The 22,892-nt window shown below is 44.3% G+C and overlaps 1 protein-coding gene across 11 annotated transcripts in view; it reads left to right on the forward strand.

Annotated features, from left to right (window-relative positions):
- ZNG1A (Zn regulated GTPase metalloprotein activator 1A) overlaps positions 1–9,019 on the forward strand; it is a 32,460-nt gene extending 23,441 nt beyond the window's left edge. For 10 of the 11 annotated variants that reach the window (XM_077935927.1, XM_028748094.2, XM_028748091.2 and 7 more), the window contains 5 exons: positions 2,915–2,966; positions 5,278–5,346; positions 6,090–6,155; positions 7,448–7,577; positions 8,795–9,019. In XM_077935927.1, coding sequence (XP_077792053.1) covers positions 2,915–2,966; positions 5,278–5,346; positions 6,090–6,155; positions 7,448–7,577; positions 8,795–8,868 — 391 coding nt within the window. In that variant the 3' untranslated portion in view covers positions 8,869–9,019. The remainder of the gene's footprint in view (positions 1–2,914; positions 2,967–5,277; positions 5,347–6,089; positions 6,156–7,447; positions 7,578–8,794) is intronic. The other variant, XR_013394589.1, reaches the window with a different exon arrangement.
- Positions 9,020–22,892: the final 13,873 nt, after the last annotated feature.

A 22,892-nucleotide genomic window follows, 5' to 3' on the forward strand; every position in this document is an offset into this window, starting at 1 on the left:
AAAGGGGGGAAACCACCAAAGAGGAATTCAAACAAATAGCCAGCACATGTAGACACAAAGTCAGAAAAGCTAAAGCACAGAATGAACTCAGGCTTGCTAGAGAGGTTAAAAGCAACAAAAAAGGCTTTTCTGGGTATGTCTGTAGCAAAAGGAAGAACAAAGAAACAGTGGGGTCACTCAGAGGAGAAGATGGTGAAATGCAAACAGGGGACACGGAAAGGGCTGAACTCCTCAATGCCTTCTTTGCCTCAGTCTTCTCCGATAAAGAAAACAATGCCCGACCTGAAGAATTTGGAGCAAATGATTCAGCAGAGGAAACACAGCCCAGAATAACTAAGGAGATAGTACAAGAATACTTGGCTAGTCAGTCTGACATCAATACCAGGGAAGATTCTGGAGCAGATCATTAAGCAAACAGTCTGTAAGCACCACAGTTCAAGAAGGACACTGACAAACTGGAACGTGTCCAGAGGAGGGCAACCAAAATGGTCAAAGGTCTGGAAACGATGCCTTATGAGGAACGGCTAAGGGAGCTGGGAATGTTTAGCCTGGAAAAGAGGAGGTTAAGGGGTGATATGATAGCCATGTTTAAATATATAAAAGGATGTCATATAGAGGAGGGAGAAAGGTTGTTTTCTGCTGCTCCAGAAAAGCGGACACGGAGCAATGGATCCAAACTACAAGAAAGAAGATTCCACCTAAACATTAGGAAGAACTTCCTGACAGTAAGAGCTGTTTGACAGTGGAATTTGCTGCCAAGGAGTGTGGTGGAGTCTCCTTCTTTGGAGGTCTTTAAGCAGAGGCTTGACAACCATATGTCAGGAGTGCTCTGATGGTGTTTTGTCAGTGTCCCTCTTGAACTGTGGTGCCCAGAACTGGACACAGTACTCCGGGTGAGGTCTGACCAGAGCAGAATACAGTGGCACTATTACTTCCCTTGATCTAGATGCTATACTCCTATTGGTGCAGCCCAGAATCTCATTGGCTTTTTTAGCTGCCGCGTCACACTGTTGGCTCATGTCAAGTTTGTGGTCAACCAAGACTCCTAGATCCTTTTCACATGTACTGCTCTCAAGCCAGGTGTCCCCCATCTTGTATTTGTGCCTCTCATTTTTTTTGCCCAAGTGCAATACTTTACATTTCTCCCTGTTAAAGTTCATCTTGTTTGTTTTGGCCCCAGTTCTCTAATCTGTCAAGGTCGTTTTGAAGTGTGATCCTGTCCTCTGGGGTGTTAGTCACCCCTCCCAGTTTGGTGTCATCTGCAAATTTGATCAGGATGCCCTTGAGTCCATCATCCAAGTCATTGATAAAGATGTTGAATAAGACCGGGCCCAAGACAGAACCTTGTGGCACCCCACTAGTCACTCTTCTCCAGGATGAAGAGGAACCATTGATGAGCACCCTTTGGGTTTGGTCAGTCAGCCAGTTACAAATCCACTGAGTGGTAGCATAGTCAAGACCGCATTTTACCAGCTTCTTTACAAGGATATCATGGGGCACCTTGTCGAATGCCTTGCTGAAATCAAGGTAGGCTACATCCACTGCGTTCCCTTTATCTACCAGGCTTGTAATTCTGTCAAAAAACGAGATCAGGTTAGTCTGACATGACTTATTTTTCAGAAATCCATGCTGACTATTGGTGATCACAGCATTCCTTTCTAGGTGCTCACAGACTGTTTGCTTAATGATCTGCTCCAGAATCTTCCCTGGTATTGATGTCAGACTGACTGGGCGATAATTATTTGGGTCCTCTCTTTTCCCCTTTTTGAAAATAGGGACAACATTTGCCCTCCTCCAGTCTGCCGGGACTTCGCCTGTTCTCCAGGAATTCTCAAAGATGATTGCCAGTGGTTCTGAGATCACACCTGCCAGTTCTTTTAATACTCTTGGGTGCAGTTCATCTGGCCCTGGAGACTTGAATACATCTAGACTAGCCAAGTATTCTTGTACTATCTCCTTAGTTATTCTGGGTTGTGTTTCCTCTGCTGAATCATTTGCTCCAAATTCTTCAGGTCGGGCATTGTTTTCTTTATCGGAGAAGACTGAGGCAAAGAAGGCATTGAGGAGTTCAGCCCTTTCTGTGTCCCCTGTTTGCATTTCACCATCTTCTCCTCTGAGTGACCCCACTTCCTTTTCCAATGCATCAATTCTGCTAAAGATTCCTTCTGCTGTTTGTTTAGACAGGATCACATAAAAGTTCCCACAGTGAGGGAGTTTCAGGCTCTGTTGTGGTCGATTCTATTATGCCAAGATTGAGATTATGCCTAGTTTTTGTTATGGAGGAAGCTGAGGTTGCCTGGGAGCATATATATCTGCTCCTAACAAGTCTGTATCAAGTGGCCAGTGAGCTAAGCTTTCATTAGAGGAATTAACCTTAACTGCTGAGCCAACAGACTTTTCAACTATTCAAGATTAAGACAAAACCATGGAGCTCAAAGACAAGCAGTCTTATTTGTCACCATCTTCACCTGTAAGCCATTAGGACTAGGGGGTGGAGGTGTGAATTCCATTTAATTATTGAGGTCACAGGCTCAAATTAGTCAGATGCACAATCACTTTAACATGCAGTAGCCTGAAAAGCAAAGGTGGAAATTGCTGGGGGGAAATTGCATTTAACCAGCAGCCTTCAGCTGGGGATAAGCTGCTGTATTCCCTGCAATGAAAGATTGACCTGGGTGGAAGAATCTGTGTCACTACAGCAGAGTTTCCATTGCTCCAGGATAATGGAACATCTGTACACAGCCAAAATGTTTGTCTTTGGTGGTATCTTGACTCTACACTTGCCAATTTACCTCTGACTGCTCATCATAATATCTTGCAAATGCTTTTTAAATGAATTTTATATTCACAATATTAGATACTTTGTATTTATTTCTGCTTAACATAATGCTGACAGTGCTCTACTTATTTTAAGTTTGCAGCAGAAGCTGCAGCTTGAGGAAGTACCTAAACCACACCTTGATAAGGTAATTATTTTATCTTATATCCATCTATCAGCTCTACATTAAGCATGATTTGCTAGGCAAGTGTTTGTAACTATTTACACATTATTTATGTATCTATTTCATTTATAAAATGTACATAACAATGCATTTGTATCTTTTCTTTTTCACCCCTCATAACTTGATCAGTCATCTTGGGGTACAGGGAAACGTGCTAAAGTCAGTCTAATGAATGGTAAAAAGGGAGGAAGCACATAAGAGCTTGAAAACTTAGTAGTTCTGTGCACATGTACAGTGGTGCCTCGCAAGACGAAAATAATCCGTTCCGCGAGTCTCTTCGTCTAGCGGTTTTTTCATCTTGCGAAGCAACCCGATTAGCGCTATTAGCGGTTTAGCGGCTTAGTGGCTATTAAAGGCTTAGCGGATTAGCGGCTTAGAAAAAGGGGGGGAAAGCGAACAAAATCGAAAGACTCGCAAGACGTTTTCATCTTGCGAAGCAAGCCCATAGGGAAATTCGTCTTGCGAAGCGCATCGAAAAACGAAAAACCCTTTCGTCTAGCGGGTTTTTCGTCTTGCGAGGCATTCGTCTTGCGGGGCACCACTGTACAGGTATATTTTTACAGCATATTGCTTATTTTTAACCTGCAACATTTTAAAGACATTACTGCTAATGTATTTACAATTTTTTGTGGTTTTTTCAGTCTTAAGGCTGGATACATAGAAGAGCAAGCAAAACTCCATTTGCACAGTCCTTCTCCACACCCAATTGCAGCCCTTTCTGTGTATCAAGCTCTCCTGAGGATTGAGTGACCCTCTTTGCCTTAGAACCAAATGGGATTTTTTACATTAGGAGAATTGAAAGGAAATAATAATAATAATAATAATGGTAAAAGGTAAAGGGACCCCTAACCATTTAGTCCTGTCATGACCGACTCCGTGGTTGCGGTGCTCATCTCACTTTATTGGCCGAGGGAGCCGGCGTACAGCTTCCGGGTCATGTGGCCAGCATGACTAAGCCGCTTCTGGCGAACCAGAGCAGCGCACGGAAACACCGTTTACCTTCCTGCCGGAGCGGTACCTATTTATCTACTTGCACTTTGAGGTGCTTTCAAACTGCTAGGTTGGCAGGAGCAGGTGGCCAGCATGACTAAGCCGCTTCTGGTGAACCAGAGCAGCGCACGGAAACACTGTTTACCTTCCTGCCGGAGCGGTACCTATTTATCTACTTGCACTTTGAGGTGCTTTCGAACTGCTAGGTTGGCAGGAGCAGGGACCGAGCAACGGGAGCTCACCCCATCGCAGGGATTCGAACCGCTGACCTTCTGATTGGCAAGTCCTAGGCTCTGTGGTTTAACCCACAGTGCCACCCACGTCCCTAATAATAATAATACAATAATAATACAATAACAATAAAAATTTCTATATCCCACCCATCTGGCTGGGTTTCCCCAGCCACTCTGGGCGGCTCCCAACAGAATTAAAAGCACAATAAAATATTAAAAGCTACCCTGAACAGGGCTGCCTTCAGATGTCTTCTAAAAGTAAGGTAGTTCTTTATTTCCTTGACATCTGATGGGAGGGCGTTCCACAGGGCGGGCACCACTACCGAGAAGGTCCTCTGCCTGCTTCCCTGTAACTTGGCTTCTCGCAGTGAGACAACTGCCAGAAGGCCCTTGGCACTGGACCTCAGTGTCCGGGCTGGATGATGGGGGTAGAGACACTTCATCAGGTATACCATTTATTTCAAAGGCACAATTTTATCTGGACCAAATGGAAACTAATTTATGAAAAATCTCCAATTTTAATAAGGCTGTATAATAATATATTGTACTAGCAAATAAGTGATCAGAATTGGATTCACAACAAACATCATCATGGCATGTGGATTTGCATTAGTACTGCAGTGTTCTTCAATGTTGCCATACTGAAGTAAACACCATTGCTTGGTGCTGTATTGCATAAAGCTGTTGTGTGGTTCAGAAATGTGTGAAATGCCACTTGAAATATTTTTTCAGATAACTACCTCAGTATAAACTACAAATTCAATATATGATAGGAAAGTATTGGCAGGGGATTTCAGCTGATACAAAGCACTAGGAGGATGGGGCATGTACTGATACTAACTATGCTTATGTTTAGTTACGAACTTTCAGACTTAAAGCATTCCCAGGTATTACAAAAGCGCACATGCACACACACGTTCTATATATTTTATGGCTTTATTTCATATTGTTTTTGTACACTGCCATGAATATGTATTAAAACTTTTTAATTAAGGTGCATTTTGCCCTTATTAAAGAGCTGATCACAGCAAGTTTTACATTTCTATTTTCAGAGTATTGTTACATTCACATTTGAAGTGCTAGGAAGCACAACTGAAGAAGAGCTAAATGTGTTTGTTCAAGTAAGTGCTATATACTTTGCTTTTGAAGCATAATCACTTGTGAATTTCTCTGTCATGGATGCTTTAGTTGAGATTCTTGCATTGCAGGCGGTTGGACTAAATGACTCGGAGGTCCCTTCCAACTCTACAAGTCTATGACTGTTATTCATCCACTAGGCCAGGGGTCTGCAACCTTTAAGACAAAAAGAGCCACTTGGACCTGTTTCCGAAGGAAAAAAAACTGGGAGCCGCAAAACTTGTCATTATAAAAATAACTTTTTTGTCACTCTTTTTAATTATTTCTTTGTTTGACCCCTCAGAATTACTCCTCCTCATAGAAATAAACATTAAATTAACAAGTTACCTTTTTTTGCGTGTGTGTTCTTCACTCCCCTTCAATACATTGACCAGCGTACATGCCCCCTTTCAATGCAGTGACCAGCGTACATGCCCCTTACAATGTAGCGGGCGGGTGGGAAGGTGACGTCGGGACAGTGCGTGACTAACGCACGCACTGCCCCCATGCGACGTCACAGCCAGTACAGCGCCCGCCACAGTGGGGAGTGTTGGGGCGCACAATGCGCCTCCTCCCCTCGCTAGTATCCACCCCGGAGCCGCGGCAAAGGTGTAAAAGAGCCACATGCGGCTCCGGAGCCGCGGGTTGCAGACCCCTGCACTAGGCAGAGAACAGAAAAGGGAACATGCACACTCCTGTGTATCGCATTATGAATGCCTTATTATTAAAAGCCCCTTTCTGTTTATAGGATCTTCTGTGGGAGAAGAATGTAAAAGACAAGAGAGGTAACCCCATGGAAGTAATAAGACTCAAGGTTCAGTATTCAGTCCTACCAAACTTGTTTTCAGAAGTATTGTTTACTTTGTTTGTATTGTTTTTTTTTTTTGTTTTTTTTTTTTTTGCTTGGGCACAAAAAGTGAATACATGCACAGCAAACATAAGCATAAATTACCGTAGTGTGTGTCAATTCAGATGTATCTGTTGAATCAGTAGTATTTGAATACTGAGATTTAGGTTTGTTCTGTTGGAGCCATCAGCATGGCACTTTCCTGCAGCTATTGGGTAACATCTGAATCTGTAAACCTTCTGGGAGAAATCTGTGATATATCACTCCTCCCTATTCAGTGGTACCTCGGGTTAAGTACTTAATTTGTTCCCGAGGTCCGTACTTAACCTGAAACTGTTCTTAACCTGAAGCACCACTTTAGCTAATGGGGCCTCCTGCTGCTGCTGCTGCGCCGCCAGAACATGATTTCTGTTCTCATCCTGAAGCAAAGTTCTTAACCTGAAGCACTATTTCTGGGTTGGCGGAGTCTGTAACCTGAAGCGTATGTAACCTGAAGCATATGTAACCCGAGGTACCACTGTATAAGCATTACCTCTAATCTAGGACAGTGGTGGTGTGGGAAGAAACCATGTTGTGGGCTCCTCCAAGGCAGCCCAGGACTTCTACTAGTACCCAGTGTTGTAGAAGAGGGGCATGCCATGATCACTGAGCAGGCCTTCTTAACTCAGCCCTAGCTCAACCCACAGTGCCACTCAGCCCTGAGCAGGCCTTCTTAGCTCAGTCGGTAGAGCATGAGGCTCTTAATCTCAGGGTTGTGGGTTTGAGCCTCATTTTGGGCAAAAGATTCCTGCACTACAGAGGGTTGGGCTAGATAACCCTCGTGGTCCCTTCCAGTTCTATAATTCTATGATTCTATACTGTTGTCCAGTAGAAGATTTGTGCGTACTTGTTACCTCCTCCTATGCCCCAGTTTCCAAGGTCTGTGCTAAATCCACCATTCTTAATGTGAGGACAACATTTCCCCAGTTATATTGGAATTTTAAAAAAACCCAAAGTACAACAATAATGTTATATCATAATAGATCATATAATTTTATATAATCAAATAGTTATAGAATTATATTTTCACTTGCATCTGAAATACTTTCTGTATTTACTGTAATGAGCTTAGCCTTTTCTCAATCTGTCAAAGTAATTAGAATGAACACCAGGCAATGTTATTTTTGTGTGTGTGTTGGCTACATAATATCACCACACCTCAAATTAAATCTATAGATACTTTCCTTTTCCAGTAACTTATTTATATTCTTTCTAACCAGGGACTTGTGTCTATCAAAAACAAACCTCATCAGGTGATAGTCCAAGGTGTTCATGAGCTGTACGATCTAGAAGAAACCACTGTAAGATGGAAGGAGGAGGCTGAACGAACAAATAGATTGGTTGTAATAGGTAAGAGCAGTATATACATTTCATAGGCCTATTGTACAAAATCACTGAAGAAAGCCAAATGATTATACAAAAACATAAAGATAATTCATAAAATTGTTCTTGATACAGTACTGTGCAAGATCTACTAAAAAACTGAGATAATGTCAAGTTTCTATCAAGCTATTATGGTCTTTTCGGTAGTGCTGTTTGTTTCTTCTTGGCATGTCTATTTTTCTCTCTGTGGCCCAAGCTACAGAAGAGTGTTTTAAAATGTGGGGTGTCTTCCAGCAGGCTATGGGGAAGAGCTGTTTAAAAGAGCAAAAAGAACACATGAACAGGGAATGACAAGTTCTCTACCTATTTGTAGTTTGCACACTGTTCTTTCCTTCAGTGTGGTTCTAAAACTAGAAATAAGCTTTAGTAGAAAAATGTACATAGAGGGAAGCGAATAATGTGTTGGCGGGGATCATGGTTTATCACTCCTCGGCTTATAAGTTATCTGGACAGTTTTTTATCTAAAGACTTCGATCTGTCGTTATCCACAAGTAAGTTTTTATCATGGACCTCAATCAGTAGCAATTGGTTCACAGCAGAGTAGCTTCACTGATTTTTTAGGCAGACTTCTTCCTTTTGAAGTATGGTAACTCCGGGTGCCAGGGTTTCTCTCACCTGGGTAGAGGCAGTGCAAACAAGCTTGGGGTGAACATCTATCTTGCCCTGTCAGAGTGTTGAAGAAATACAACCTGTGCAGTTGATGATTGTGCCTGAGTCTGTAGCTGAGGCAGATCCAAGGAACACACTGGACAGAAAAATAACAAAGCATCATGCCGTAGCTACTTTTGCACCATTTGCTGTTCGTTTAACTACCTGCTTTCCTTCCCCCAATAGCTGCTCAACTACAAGCAGGGAGATTAGGTAACAAAATGAACTTTCCCAATATGAATGAAGGGTTAGGAAATATGAGAGGTTTCATCCCCCTATTCAGCTATTTGCAATAATATCCTTGTATTGAGGTGGGAAAGAATTTTTTTGCAGCAGGTTAGATAAGATAATGGGGCTATGCTGCTCTCTTGCTGGGACACTTGCCCTGTATCCCTATATCTGTCGTTTGAGTGGAACTTGGCTGTACTAAGTGTACTAAGTGCTTTCTTTCTTTCAATAGTGTAGATTATTGCTTTTATAATAATGCAAAATATTGATTAAAAATGTTTTTCTTTTTTGTGTTGTCCTCTTTATAGGTAGAAACTTGGATAGAGATATCCTTAAAGATGCCTTTATAGCTACTGTGACTAAGAGAGGAGGAAATGGTTAATGTCATCTTCTGAAGAAAGTACCTTTCAACAATTCATTTCTATAACGAATGAGCCAGAGTCCTGGAGCTGTTTTCAGCTTTTGCACTGCTGTTAAAATTTGATTCTTCTACAGTTTAGCAGATTTTATTTTATTAAATTTCATTAATTTAATTTTGTAAACTGGTTCTTCACAGACATTGGAATGTATACTTAAATAATGGAGTACAGTCGAACCTTGGTTGTTGCACTTAATCCATTCCGGGAGTCTGTTTGACTCCTGAAACGGTTCAGAAACCTGCACTCAATCGGAAGCCGCGTTGGACGTTTGGCTTCTGAAAAATGTTTGCAAACCGCAACACTCATTTGTGGGTCTGCGGCATTCGGGAGCCAAAACATCCAAGTACCAAGGCGTTTGAGAACCAGGTACGTCTGTAGTTATTGTTTGGAAGAATGGGCTTGCGTGCATGCACAACCTAATTCACTTTAGCTTCCCCAACTTACCAGGGTCTAGTGTTGCTTTATTATATTGACTTGAAGAGTGACTGAAAAAAAGATTGTCATGGCTATTGATATAATGGTAAAACAGAAGGTAAGTTATCAGTTGTCACAATCAAATGCCATCAGATCACAAAGCTAGAAGGAAATGGAGATGATGTGGTCTTCTTGCACAGTAGACCCCTATTATAATTATTACTACTACTACTACTACTATTATTATTATTATTATTATTATTATTATTATTTCTTTTTTAAAAAATATTTTTATTGAATTTTACAAATAAGATTTCCATCAAAGCATATCATTCACCATTACATATAGGATTCTCTTAATCCTTGACTTCCCACCACCCCTCTCTGATTTCCATTACCCTCCCCTTTTCCATACAGTTTATCCAATTTTATCTAAATTGTTATTAATATTGTCATCTTTTCCTTGTGTGTTTTTATGTTACAAGTATTAATCTAATCCTACCAAAGTTTTTAATTGTTTGCAATGCTCTTTTAAATACATTATAAATTTCTACCATCCTTTCTTAAACGTCTTCTCCTCCTGGTTTCTGAGTCTCCCAGTTAGCATTGCCATTTCGGCATAGTCCATCATTTTCATCTACCACTCTTCTTGTTTTGGAACTTTGTCTTCCTTCCATTTCTGGGCCAGTAGTACTCTCGTTGCTGTCTTTGCAATACATGAAAAGTCTTTTCTGCTCCCTTGGAATTTCTGTATCTGAAATGCCTAACAAGAAAGCCTCTGGTTTTTAACAAATGTTATTTTAAACATCTTTTTCAACTCGTCATATATCATTTCCCAGAATGTTTTTGTTACCTTGCATGTCCACCACATATGGTAGAACGTGCTTTCTTTTTCTTTGCATTTCCAACAAATATTGGAAGCAGTTCTGTACATCTTTGCTAACTTCACTGGTGTTAAATACCATCTATACCTCATTTTCATATACAAAACAAAAAAAATTCCTTCCAGTAGCACCTTAAAGACCAACTAAGTTAGTTCTTGGTATGAGCTTTCGTGTGCATGCACACTTCTTCAGAAGTTTTCATATAGTTTTCATATAGTTTTTTTCATATCATTTTCATATAGTTTTCTTTTAGCAAACAGCAAGCTGTAAATTTTAGGTCTCCCTTCCATAATTTCCCCCACGCCTCTAATTGAATGTTGTGCCCTCTATCTTGTGCCCATTTTTATCATTACTGATTTGACGTCTTCATCTTTTGTATGCCATTCTAGCAACAATTTATACATTTTAAGATAATTTTTCATCATTTTCCAATCATTTTTTCAAACCTTGAGAATTCTGTACTAAATCCTCTTTTCTTATCTACTTTGAACACATCATTTATTTGGTGATATTGTAACCAATCTGTGACTAACTGCCTTATATCTTCCATGCTTTTTAATCTCAGTTGTTCCCTCTCAATAAGCAAATCTCTAAGTTGCCCATTCTACTTTTGCATTCACCTTTTTAAGGGATATCGCTTCTATTGATGAAAGCCACCATGGGGTTTTCGTTCCAACAGGTTTTTATACTTTTCCCATACATTAAATATTGCATTTCTTATTACATGATGTAAAAAACCTTTATGTACTTTGGTCTTCTCATACCATAAATATGCATGCCATCCAAATCTGTTATGACCTTCCGGATCTAAAATATCTGAATTTTTCAATGTTATCCCTTTAGCCAGCAGAGACAGGACGCCTCATAATACAATTTTAGATCTGGCAGAGCGAAGCCTCCTCTCTCCTCATCTGTTAGTAATTTGTATTTAATTCTTGGTTTCTTCCTCTGCCAGATAAATTTGGTTATATCTTTTTGCCATTGTCATTCCCAGATTTCCATATCCCTCTTTATCTCTTTCCAAATTGTTATGCAGTTATCTTTAAATTTATTTATATTTTTCACAGATAGCCAGATATTTCACCTTTTCCTCAAATGTTAATTATGTTGTTAGTTGTAATTCATTTTTACTTTTTTCTGTCATATTTTTGACCAAAACTTTCATTTTACTTTTATTTAACTTAAATCCTGTGACCCACCCAAACTCGTGTATTTTATCCAAAACCCTTGGTATGCTCACCAATGGGTTTTCTACTGTTATTACAAGGTCATCTGCAAATGCTCTTAATTTGTACTCTTTACACCCCACTGTTATACCTTCGATTTCTTTTTCAGATCTTATATTCCTCGGTAGTACCTCTAACACTAGAATAAACAATAATGGTGATAAGGGACAGCCTTGTCTCGTCCCTTTTGTAATTTTACATGTTTCTGATACTACATTGTTCACTAATAACCTTGCCTGCTGTTCTGTATAAATAGCGTCAATTCCTCTCTGAAGTATTTCTCCAAAATTCATCATTTGAATCACTTTTTCCATAAAATTCCAAGATACACTGTCAAAGGCCTTCTCTGCATCCACAAACATCAATGCTGCCTGCTTTTCGTTCCTCACCTCCAGATACTCTTATTATATCAATTATGTTCCTTGTATTTTCCTTCATCTGTCAGCCAGGAAGAAAGCCGGCTTGGTCATGATGAATTAACTCTTTGAGCACCCTTTTCAAATGATTTGCAATAATATTGGCAAATGGCTCATATTCATTATTGAGCAGAGATAGTGGCCTATAATTTTTCACCAATAATATATCTGTATCTTGTTTTGGCAGTAGTGTTATGTATGCTTCTTTCCATGACTCAGGGATTTTCCCTGTTATCAGTATCTTATTCATAACTTCCCTCAGCGGTTATATCAGAAAGTCTTGCAATTTTTAAATAATATTTGCCTGACAAGCCATCTGGTCCTGGTGATTTTGCTACTTTTGAATGTTGTAATTCCTTGTTGTATTTCTGGAATTGTTAGTGGTGCATTTAAATAATTGATCTTCTCTGCCAGAATTTTAGGTAACTTACTTTTTACTAAATAGTCTTCAATTGCCTCTTTATTTTCTTTACCGGCTCTATATAATTCTGTATAATATTTTACAAATTGTTTTCTAATATCTTTTGGATGGTCTATTATTCTACCTTCCAGCTCCAATCTGTTAATTAAATTTTGTTCTTGTTTCTTTTTTAATTCCCAAGCAAGTAATTTCCCAGGTTTATTTGCAAATTCAAAATTCCTCTGTCCCAACCATTTAATTTTCCATTCAATTTCTTGGTTTACTAACATTGAAAATTGTGCTTGTAACATTTTTATATTCTGTTTTACTGTTCCCCTGGATTTTTAATTAATTCTTTTTCATTTTTAATCAATTTGTCAATAATTTCATTTTTCTTACTTTCTCTAATTCTTCTTTGGCACTCACTTTGCTGAATAAAGAGACCTCTCGTTTTTTCCACTTTTTGGATAGTCACTTGATTGTCTAAAAGACTTTCATTTAATCTCCACCCAAATGTGGAGTTTTCTTCTCCTTTTAATTCTAATACTACTGGATTGTGTTCCGATAAAGTCTTTGGTTGTATTTCCATTTTTTTTATTCTCAGTGTCAACTCATTTGATATCCTTATCGAGTCAGTTCTCCCGGCAGATTGGTTTGACTCTGAATAATGGGTATATTCTTTTTCAAATAGGTGTTTAGCTCTCCATGCATAATTCAATTTTAAATTATCCACCAAATTAAAGTATGTCAGGGGTAGTCTACCTTCTCTTCAGTCTGTTTTTCTTATTGTCCTGTCCATTTCTAGTGAGACTACCCCATTCAAATCCCCCATTTAAATTATTTTTTGGTCCATTAAATCAAACAATTTCTCTTCCAATTCTTTATAAAATTCCGGGGGTTTTCATTGGGTGCATAGATTCCAATTATGACTATTTTCTCGCCTTGTAATGTTATCTATATAGCCATCACTCTTCCCTCCTCATCTTTAAATAGCTGTTTAGGGTCGTATTTGTCTTTTACATAAATAACCACCCCTCGTTTTTTTATCTTGTCTGATGTGATAAAGTCCTTTCCTAATTTTTTATTTATCAATACTCTTCTATGTTTTCTTGTTACATGTGTTTCTTGCAGACAAATGATATGTACATTTTCTTTTTGTAATATATGCTTAATCTGTTCCTTTTTGTTTTATTTAGTCCATTTACTTTCCAAGTTTTAAAAAAATTCATTTTTTTATTTAAATATTTATTTGAATATTTTATAGTCAATTGTATCTTGTTGTTTGTCCTCTTCCTGCGAATCTTCATCCTTTCCAGTTGAGGCTGTTTCTCCTTCTCCTTGTCCCCTTATTGCGTCAGGCTTTTTCTTCCCCAGTTCTTTCTTATATTTCCTCCAAAACTTTTCTATGCTTCTACATCTTTGTTTCTTGCCTTTGTAGGTGAAAGAGACACCTTCAGAGAACTCCCATCTATATGCAATCTTGTTAGTCTTCAGAACATCAGTTAAGGTTTTATAATTGGATCTCTTTTTCAACAATCTCAACGTGATTTCCTTAAGGATTATGATATTTCCCCCACCAATTATGAGCCTTTTTTCATAATTCATCTGTAAGATTCTATATTTTACCATTCTCGAATTGAAGATCACTAGGCAATCTCCTGGTGATTTCTTTTTCATGGCATAACTTGATTTGACTCTAAATATTTTATCAGTTGTTTGTTGTAATGTATCTTCGTCCAAACTCAACCATCCTGCCATCTCTGTTATGATTCTCTCTTATGTCCTCCTCCTCCTCCTCAGGGATCCCTCTATAGTGCAAAATTAACTCCTTTTGCTCCATCTCCAAACCGCCATCGAGTTCCATGTGGCCTCCTGTATCTGTACCATTTCCATCCTTTGCTCCTTTATCTTTTCCTGCTCCTTTTTCATCTCTTTTCCCTCTGCTTGTGTCTTTTTTGTTGATTCCTCCAGGCCTTGTGTTTTTCTCCCTAACTCTTGCATAATTTTTCTAAGTCTGTTGTCTTTGTTGTAAATTATTTAATCTGTCCCGTTAAACCCTCCACAGTCTTGTTCAAGCATAGGCAAACTCAGCCCTCCAGATGTTCTGGGGCTGCAACTCCCATCATCCCTAGCTAACAGGACCAGTGGTCAGGGATGATGGGAATTGTAGTCTCAAAACATCTGGAGGGCTGAGTTTGCCTATGCCTGTTCTTTGTGTTCTATTCAGTTTCCCCCGGGATTTTATCCAATTTATCTGAATTTTCTCTTAACTCTTGTCTCAAAACCATTAAAATGTCTGCAATCTCCACCTTTGGTTCTGTCTCTATAACTGAACCCCTTCTCATCTGTGTGGGAGTTGCGCTTCCTGCAACTGATTATAACTTTTTTGCTGCCACATTCACTTTGTTTGTTTTCCTGTAATTTATTTTAAGTAAATTACCTTTGTATGTTGCTCTTTTTCCTCTCAAACCTTTGTTCCCCTTGTTTCAATTCTTACTTTCCTCTCCTTTACTTGGAGAGGTACAGCCAGACCATCTAAATGTAGCAGGGTGTATATAAAAGGGGGGGGGGGTTTCCCTTCCCTGCAGTTACCATTTTTCACCACTAGATGCCCTTCTCTCCCATCCACTCCCTCCACCTTGCCTACCTCCCTCTTTCTCCTTTTGTCCTTTTATTATTATTTCTATACCACCCATCTGAAGATCACAGGACGGTTTACACTATAAAAATACAAAAATATATACCATAATAACAAACAACTCCCCACACGCTTGCACACACACAAAGCACAATTTAAAAGGTCATGTTGTTGTTGTTTAGTCGTGTCCGACTTCGTGACCCCATGGACCAGAGCACACCAGGCACTCCTATCTTCCACTGCCTCCCGCAGTTTGGTCAAATAAAAGGTCATAGATTGGCTAATTAGCCCAAAGGCCTGGGAGAAGAGGGATGTTTTTGAAGGCACCAGGAGAGCCTTACCACAAGTAGGGAGCCACCACAGAAAAGGCAGAAGCTAGGCTATCCAGATAGGGGTGTAGCTGGGTTACCAGCCAAAGCTGATGGAAGGCACTACGCCACTGAGGCCACCTGAGCCTCAAACGACAGCAATGGGCCCAGTAATACCCCCAAGCTACGTACCCGCTGCTTCAGAGGAAATATAACCCCATCAAGGGCATCAGTCTAGGATGAGTGTGGCAGGAGGCAAAGAACAAGAACTAAAAATTTAAACAATGCCCTGATTAAATGAATTGTAGTAAAATTAATCCATATGGATCAAGCGAGACAGATTGTGCCACACTCCTGGAAAGAATCACTTGGTCACTTGGCTGATAAAAGAAAAGGGGGGGGGTTTGTCACAGTAAACACAATGCTAAGATTAGTTTGTTTTTCTTCTTCTGTAAATCAAATTACATGCCATCCCTCCCTTTGCAATGGTTCCTGCCCATTGCCTCTGTCATTATGTGACCTGCAGTGAGAGTCTTATCAGCAAAAGGGGTAAGGCTTCTGTCAGGGCTGCCTCAGGTCCCAGCTCACAAGAGACCAACGCCAAGTCCAGTTTATATACAAAAATGTTTATTGAAGTTCATTGTACGCTCCACAGCCGAGGCGCGCAGCCCCACGTCTGTTACGCTTAGACCGCTGAAGTCCCCTCTGAGTCAGTCCCTCCTCTGCACCAGTTTAAGAGGGCTGTGCTGCTCCACCTCTTCCTTTCTTTCCTTTTCCGCAGGGTCTTTCTGCCCCCTGGGGTTTCGCCCCTCCTGGATTCCCCTGACGCTGAATCCCCAGACAGCTCTTCCCTGTGACTCCCCTTGGCCTTACCACAGGCGCCCCCTTCTGGGAATCCTCCGATTCACTTGAAAGACTCATGGAATCCCTCAAGTCATCGTCATCCTCTTCCTCGCTGTCCTGGGATTCTTCCCCCTCGCTCTCCATCTCCTCCCTCACCTGTGCCTCTGTGCCTGAACCCCTGACATCCATCCCCCCCTCGAAGCCCCCCCTTCCCCCCTCCCGCCGCTCGGGCGCAGGTTCTGGGAGCTCCGTGGTTGCGGGAGTAGATGCTGGACACAGGTCGTCGACGTCGATCTCCTCTGCTTCCAGTTCAGTGTATGTGTGCTCGAACTCGGGTTCGTCCCTGAAATTGTCCGCGTCCTCCTCTTCCCTTGTAGCTTCGGGCGGTGCTGATTGCCAAGGCCCCTTCATCCACCTCCTGCGCCAGTCTTCTTCTGGTTGGTCGTCCCACCAGTAAGAGGGGTCCGTGTCCACCCCCGAGCACGATCCCCTTGGAGGGCTCGATTCTGGCGTCGTCTCCTCTGTGGAGGAGAACCCCCGGAAAGTGCTGGCTGAAAGTGTGGGCGTAAAAAGCCAGTCGTCGAAATACTTGGCTGGCATGGGCCTGTGTGGGAACAGAGCATGGAACTCGTCTTTGAGAAGAGGTTCCTCCAGAGCATAGTCTGGCACCCAACTGTTGGCGCTGGCCGGGGTACCGTCTCTGGCTAGAAGATATTCTACTCCCTCTTCCCCCCATCTCGAGTCCAGAATTTCTGTGACCTCGTTGAGTGGCGTGGCCCTCGGTGACTTCCCCCCCCCTTGGTGACTCTCTGCGTGAGTCTGGTGCCGTCCCTGGCTCCTGAAATCTGTGTGGGGCCTTGTAGGGTGTGAGCACCGACCTATGAAAGACCGGGTGCATTCTGGAACCTTCCGGGAGGGTCAACCGAAAAGCTACGGGATTGATCCTGGCCTCAACTTGGTACGGCCCTAGCTGCCTGTGTCCTAACTTCTTCTTAGCTAACGACTTGGCCGGCACCGCTTGGGCTGCTAACCATACCCAGTCCCCCACCTGGATGTCTTCTCCTGCCCTCCTGTGCCTGTCCGCCTGCACTTTATAGGCTTGTTTGGCTAGCTCCAAGTGCCGCCGAAGCTCCTCGTGGACCTCCTGCAGCTCTGCTGCTAAATGTTCAGCTCCCTGCGGCTCCCCCTCCCCCGTCGTCACCAACCCCGGGAAGGTTCTGGGATGTCGCCCATTGTTGGCGAAGAACGGTGTCACCCCCGTTGACGCGTGCTTCGTGTTGTTGTAGGCAATCTCGGCCATCGGCAAGTAGTCTACCCAAGCTGCAGGTCGTTGATTGGCGTAGCATCTCAGGTACTGCTGCATGATGGCGTTGACCCTTTCCGCTTGGCCGTTGGTCTGTGGATGTCTTGCCGACGCTAAGTTGATCTTGACGTTCAGGATACCTAGGAGCTTCTGCCAGAAACTGGAAATGAATTGGCGCCCCCTGTCGGACAGGATGGACCGTGGTAAGCCGTGCACCTTGAACACGTGGTCTATGAACAGTTTGGCGGTCTGTTCCGCTGTCGCCACCTTCGCGCACGGAATGAAGTGCGCCATCTTGGTGAACAGGTCTACAACCACAAGTACCGCCGTCTTGCCTCGGGAGCTGGGCAGATCAGTAACAAAGTCCAGCGCCACCCGCTCCCACGGCTGTAGTGGCGTCTCCAGCGGTTCCAGTAGTCCCGCTGGCTTCTTGTGCACTGGCTTGGACCTCTGACAGGTGTCACACCTGGCGACGTAATCCGCGACTTCTCCTCGCATCTGGGGCCACCAAAAGTCCCTGGCTACCAAGTCCTTGCCGAAATGACCCGCGCTGGGTGCGTCGTGCAACTGCTGCAGCACCTTCGCGCGTAGATCGTCCCCCGGCACGTAGAGGGCACCTCTGCGAGTTAGCAGACCGTCGCGTATCTGGAACTCGTCGTCCCTCGCCGTACCTCTGCGCAGCTCTTCCATCTTGGATTGTGCAAACTGATCCGTTTGCAGCGCGCGACGCACCGCGTCCAGGTCCACGACGGCTGAAGCGCACGCCCACGCCTGCGGTGCGAAAATGTGCTTGGCTGCCACTGTTGCCGCTTCCTCGAGATATTGTGGTTTCCTGGAGAGCGCATCTGCAATGACATTGGTGTCTCCCGGGATGTACTCTATTCGGAAGTCGAAATCCGCGAAGAATTCCGCCCAGCGTATGTGCCTCTGGCTCTGGAGCTTCGCCGTGCGCCAATACTCTAGGTTCTTGTGATCCGTGCGGACCTGCACGGTGTGCTTGGCTCCTATGAGGAAGTGCCGCCACGCTTTGAAAGCCGCGTGAATGGCCAACAACTCCCTGTCCCAGATGGTGTAGTTCTGTTCCGACTTGCTGAGCTTCCGGGAATAGAAAGCACAGGGCCTCCAGTTCCCTTGCGGATCTTCCTGCAAGAGGACGGCTCCAACCGCTCTGTCGGACGCGTCAGTTTCGACCCGCATGGGTCTGCCGGGATTCACGTGTAACAGCTGTTCCTCGGATGCGAAGAGGCTCTTAAGTTTCCGAAAGGACTGCTCCGCCTGGTCCGTCCAGGTGAACTTCTTCTTGGAACTGAGAGTGTCCGTGATTGCTGCCGTCTCTTTCGCGAAACCCCTGATGAATTTGCGGTAAAAGTTGGCGAAACCGACGAACCTCTGGACCTCCTTCCGATTGTGCGGGCTCTTCCAGTCCAACACCGCGCAGACCTTGGCGCTGTCCATGGCTAGTCCCTTGTCGGATAGCCTGTAGCCCAGGAAATCCACCTCCGTCACGTCAAACTGGCACTTCTCCAGTTTGGCATGCAGCCTGTGTTCCCGTAGTCTCTGCAGGACCTCCTTTACGTCCCTCTCGTGAGCTTCCTGCGATTCCGAGAAGATCAGGATGTCGTCGAGGAAGCATACGCACTTCTTGTAGAGGAGTCCCGCTAGCACGTGGTGCATAAATGCTTGGAAACAGTGGGAGCCATTTTGGAGACCAAAAGGCATAACTCTGTATTCATAGGTGCCCAATGGCGTGAACATGGCCGTCTTCCACTCGTCACCCTCACGCATGTGTATGAGATTGTATGCTCCGCGTAGATCCAACTTGGTGAAGATTCTCCCCTTCCTCACCGTCGCTAGCAGATCGTCAATCTTGGGCATGGGAAAAGCCTTGGGCTTTGTCATCGAGTTTATGGCCCGAAAGTCCACAATGAGTCTCTTTTGGGGCGTGTCCTTCTTCTTCACGAAAAACACAGGACTGCCCCCCACTGCTTTGGATTCCCGGATGAATCCCCGCTTCAAATTGTGCTCTATGAACTCCCTGAGTTCTTGCATCTCATCCTCAGACATGGAATACAGCTTTTCAGTCGGCAGCTTCGCCCCTGGTAAAAGGTCAATCGCACAGTCGTAGGGCCGGTGGGGTGGCAACTGGTCAGCTTCCTTTTCGCAGAAGACCTCCAAAAACTCCTTGTATTTGTGGGGCACTGCCTGCGCTATGCCAAGGTGTAACTGCCGCCCTTCCTCCTGGCCTTCCTCCTCCTGGCCTGTCTGGATGCAATGTTGTGCGCAGTAAGATGAGCCAAAGGTGAGCTGCCGCTGGTACCACGCTAATGTTGGACTGTGTCTATCCAGCCAGCTCATGCCTAACACTATAGGCGTGTCTGACAGGCGGGTGACGTTGAAGCTAATCACCTCGCGATGATTCCCAATCTGCATCACCATGGGTGGCGTCTGATGAACAACTTGCCCGCCCAGCAACTTCCTGCCATCGACCGTGACAACGTTCAGGGGCAGTGTGGCTGGTAGAAGCGCTATGCGATGCTGCTTGATGAACTGCACCCCCACGAAGTCCGCGTTGCTGCCGGAATCTATTGTAATGGGGACTTCCAGGGTGAGACCATTAGGCAGCTGGAGCGTTGCATTGAGCTGCACCACTGGCTTGGGTGGTAAGGGGTCTGTCTGCTGCAAAATCGCTGGGGACTGCTTTACTGACTCGCCTCGCTGAGCCCCAGCATTTATGCTTCCAGCCAGGCACTGTCGTTTCCCTGAAACTGCTCTCCTTGAAGCACCTCTTCTGTTACTGTTGCTAATGCTTCAGTGTGCTTCTGGAGCCTCTGGGGACACTCTTTGGCCATGTGCTGCACGCTGTCACAGATGTAACACTTCCTGCTCCCTCTAGGAATCTTCGCCTTGACTGCACCGGACGCTGGGGCTCCGGCCGCTGTCTGAGCCTTAGCACCACCAAGCTCCATCGGTTCCTCCCCCTGCCTCAGCAGAGGCGAGGGATGCGCACGGCCCAGATCCATGAGTATAAAGGGAGGCACTTTCGCTGGTGCGCGCACCTGGCGACCCTCTTCACTGTGCCAAGAACGTTCTTCGTGCCGCACTCCAACCGTGAGTGCCCTCTGCACGACGTCTGCTAGGGTCTGAGGTCTGTCTCCCCTGGCCAATTCATCCTTTATGGAGCCATGGAGCCCTTCCCAGAACAAATCTCTCACTGCTTCGGAGTCCTTTTCCCAACCCAGTACGTTCAGCAATGCAAAAAAGCGAGAATGGTACTGACGCACTGTTGCTTTGCCCTGCCGCAATCCATGCATCTCCCGACGCGCCACATCAACGTCCACGGTAGATAGGAAGCAGGCGTCCATGGCTTTGATAAATTCGTCAGAGTCTCTGCGGGCAGGACCATCTTCGCGCCACAAATTGCGCAGCCAGGCTCTAGCTTCCCCATGCAAGTGGGACACAATAAAACCCACTTTCTCCTCCTCATCTTTAAAGTCTTTCCGAAGCAAATGCAGCGCATATACGACGTCTGCTCTGAAACTGGGATAGTGCTTCAGGTTCCCATCGAAGGGGGCTACTAAACTGCCCCCCCCCCCGCCTTCCGAGTCCGGTTCCCTCTGATCTGGACCCCGGGAACCCCTCTTTGCATGCACGTTCCCACCTGACTTGCAGATCGTGGCATCGCGCCTCCGCTTCTTCACTCTTCTTCTGGGAGACCACTACCGCAGTGGAGAGCTCGGTGACTGCGTTTCGGAGGGCTGCTAACTGTTCCTCCGCATTCATGGCTGCCAAACTTCGTGAGCTTTGCAAAAAAAAAATTGCGTTCTTTTTGAGAGGGGACTTACTGTCAGGGCTGCCTCAGGTCCCAGCTCACAAGAGACCAACGCCAAGTCCAGTTTATATACAAAAATGTTTATTGAAGTTCATTGTACGCTCCACAGCCGAGGCGCGCAGCCCCACGTCTGTTACGCTTAGACCGCTGAAGTCCCCTCTGAGTCAGTCCCTCCTCTGCACCAGTTTAAGAGGGCTGTGCTGCTCCACCTCTTCCTTTCTTTCCTTTTCCGCAGGGTCTTTCTGCCCCCTGGGGTTTCGCCCCTCCTGGATTCCCCTGACGCTGAATCCCCAGACAGCTCTTCCCTGTGACTCCCCTTGGCCTTACCACAGGCGCCCCCTTCTGGGAATCCTCCGATTCACTTGAAAGACTCATGGAATCCCTCAAGTCATCGTCATCCTCTTCCTCGCTGTCCTGGGATTCTTCCCCCTCGCTCTCCATCTCCTCCCTCACCTGTGCCTCTGTGCCTGAACCCCTGACAGCTTCCCTTGGCACCTTCCCTATAGCTTTGTGTGCTGGACAGTAGCATCCAGGTGGTGACTGTTTTCTCAAGGAATTCCCTAGTCTCCTGGTACATTACAGGCACCAGTAAGCCTTTTGGAGGTCTCCCACTTTTGCATTCCACCTTTTGTTGCCAGAGCAAGCTCAGAGGAGGGGGAGACAGTGGTAGTTCATGGGGTGTGTGTGTCTGAATGAGAGAACTATTACTTTCCCCAGTTACATCACTGCAAATGCAACAGCATTTCAAAACGGAATGCCTCCTCTAGTCTGGGTCTTGTGTGAGGATGCTTGTGTGACTGGTCTTTCTTGATACCAGTGAGCAGCAACTGAAGGTTGAAACTAATATAGCCTTAATAAATCTCCGAATCTATTTTAAATTACGTATGGGTTTTGTTCCATTATTAAGTCATTCTAATGCATTTTATTTCCCCCAGAGTGGCTGGGGGAACCGAGCCAGATGGGCAGGGTATAAATAATAAATCATAATAAAGTATTATTATTATTATTATTATTATTATTATTATTATTATTATTATTATTATTGTTTTATTTTCTACTTTATATTCTATTCTAATCCATGAGCATAGCCAGGATTTTTGTTGCGGCGGGCACTGGCCATGCTTGTTGGGACTGATGGGAGCTGGAGCTCAGCAACATCGGAAGGGCAAAAGGTTTCACTCGCCTGCTGTAAAGGAACCACAACTGAATGTAAAAAGATTCATTTGCACTTAGAAAATGTAAAGTAGACATTTTTAAAAAAAAACAAAGATAAGTACGTTGCTTGGAAGACGAGAGTGTGAACCTCGCACGTTAAGAAGGAATTCATAACAGCTGGAAGGTTTGGCCAGTTCTGGAGCTCCAGAAATGAAGTCCCTGCCTGGCTTCGGAGATGCTTCAGTCAGTGCCTCCCCTCTTTCAGAATAGAAGTAGCTTCCGGTTGGAAGCTGAACAAAGATGATGGAGGAAAAGCTGCTGAAACGATGTGTCAGCGGGCAGCCACCGGCCCCTCGAAACCGTCACACGGGCGAAACACCTGCCACTCACCCGACACTTGCAGCCATGGCCAGCTCCCTTTGGCGCCTCCGGCCATCGCGTTTCCTCTTGTCGGCTATAGGAGAGGAAATGGTGGTGTCTCTGCTAGCCTTTCTCAACCTGTGGGTCCCCAGATGCTGTTGAACTACAACTCCCATCACCCCTAGATGGGAGTTGTAGTCCAACAACATCT

This window comes from Podarcis muralis, chromosome 11 (assembly GCF_964188315.1).
Source record: "Podarcis muralis chromosome 11, rPodMur119.hap1.1, whole genome shotgun sequence".
NCBI lineage: Eukaryota > Metazoa > Chordata > Lepidosauria > Squamata > Lacertidae > Podarcis > Podarcis muralis.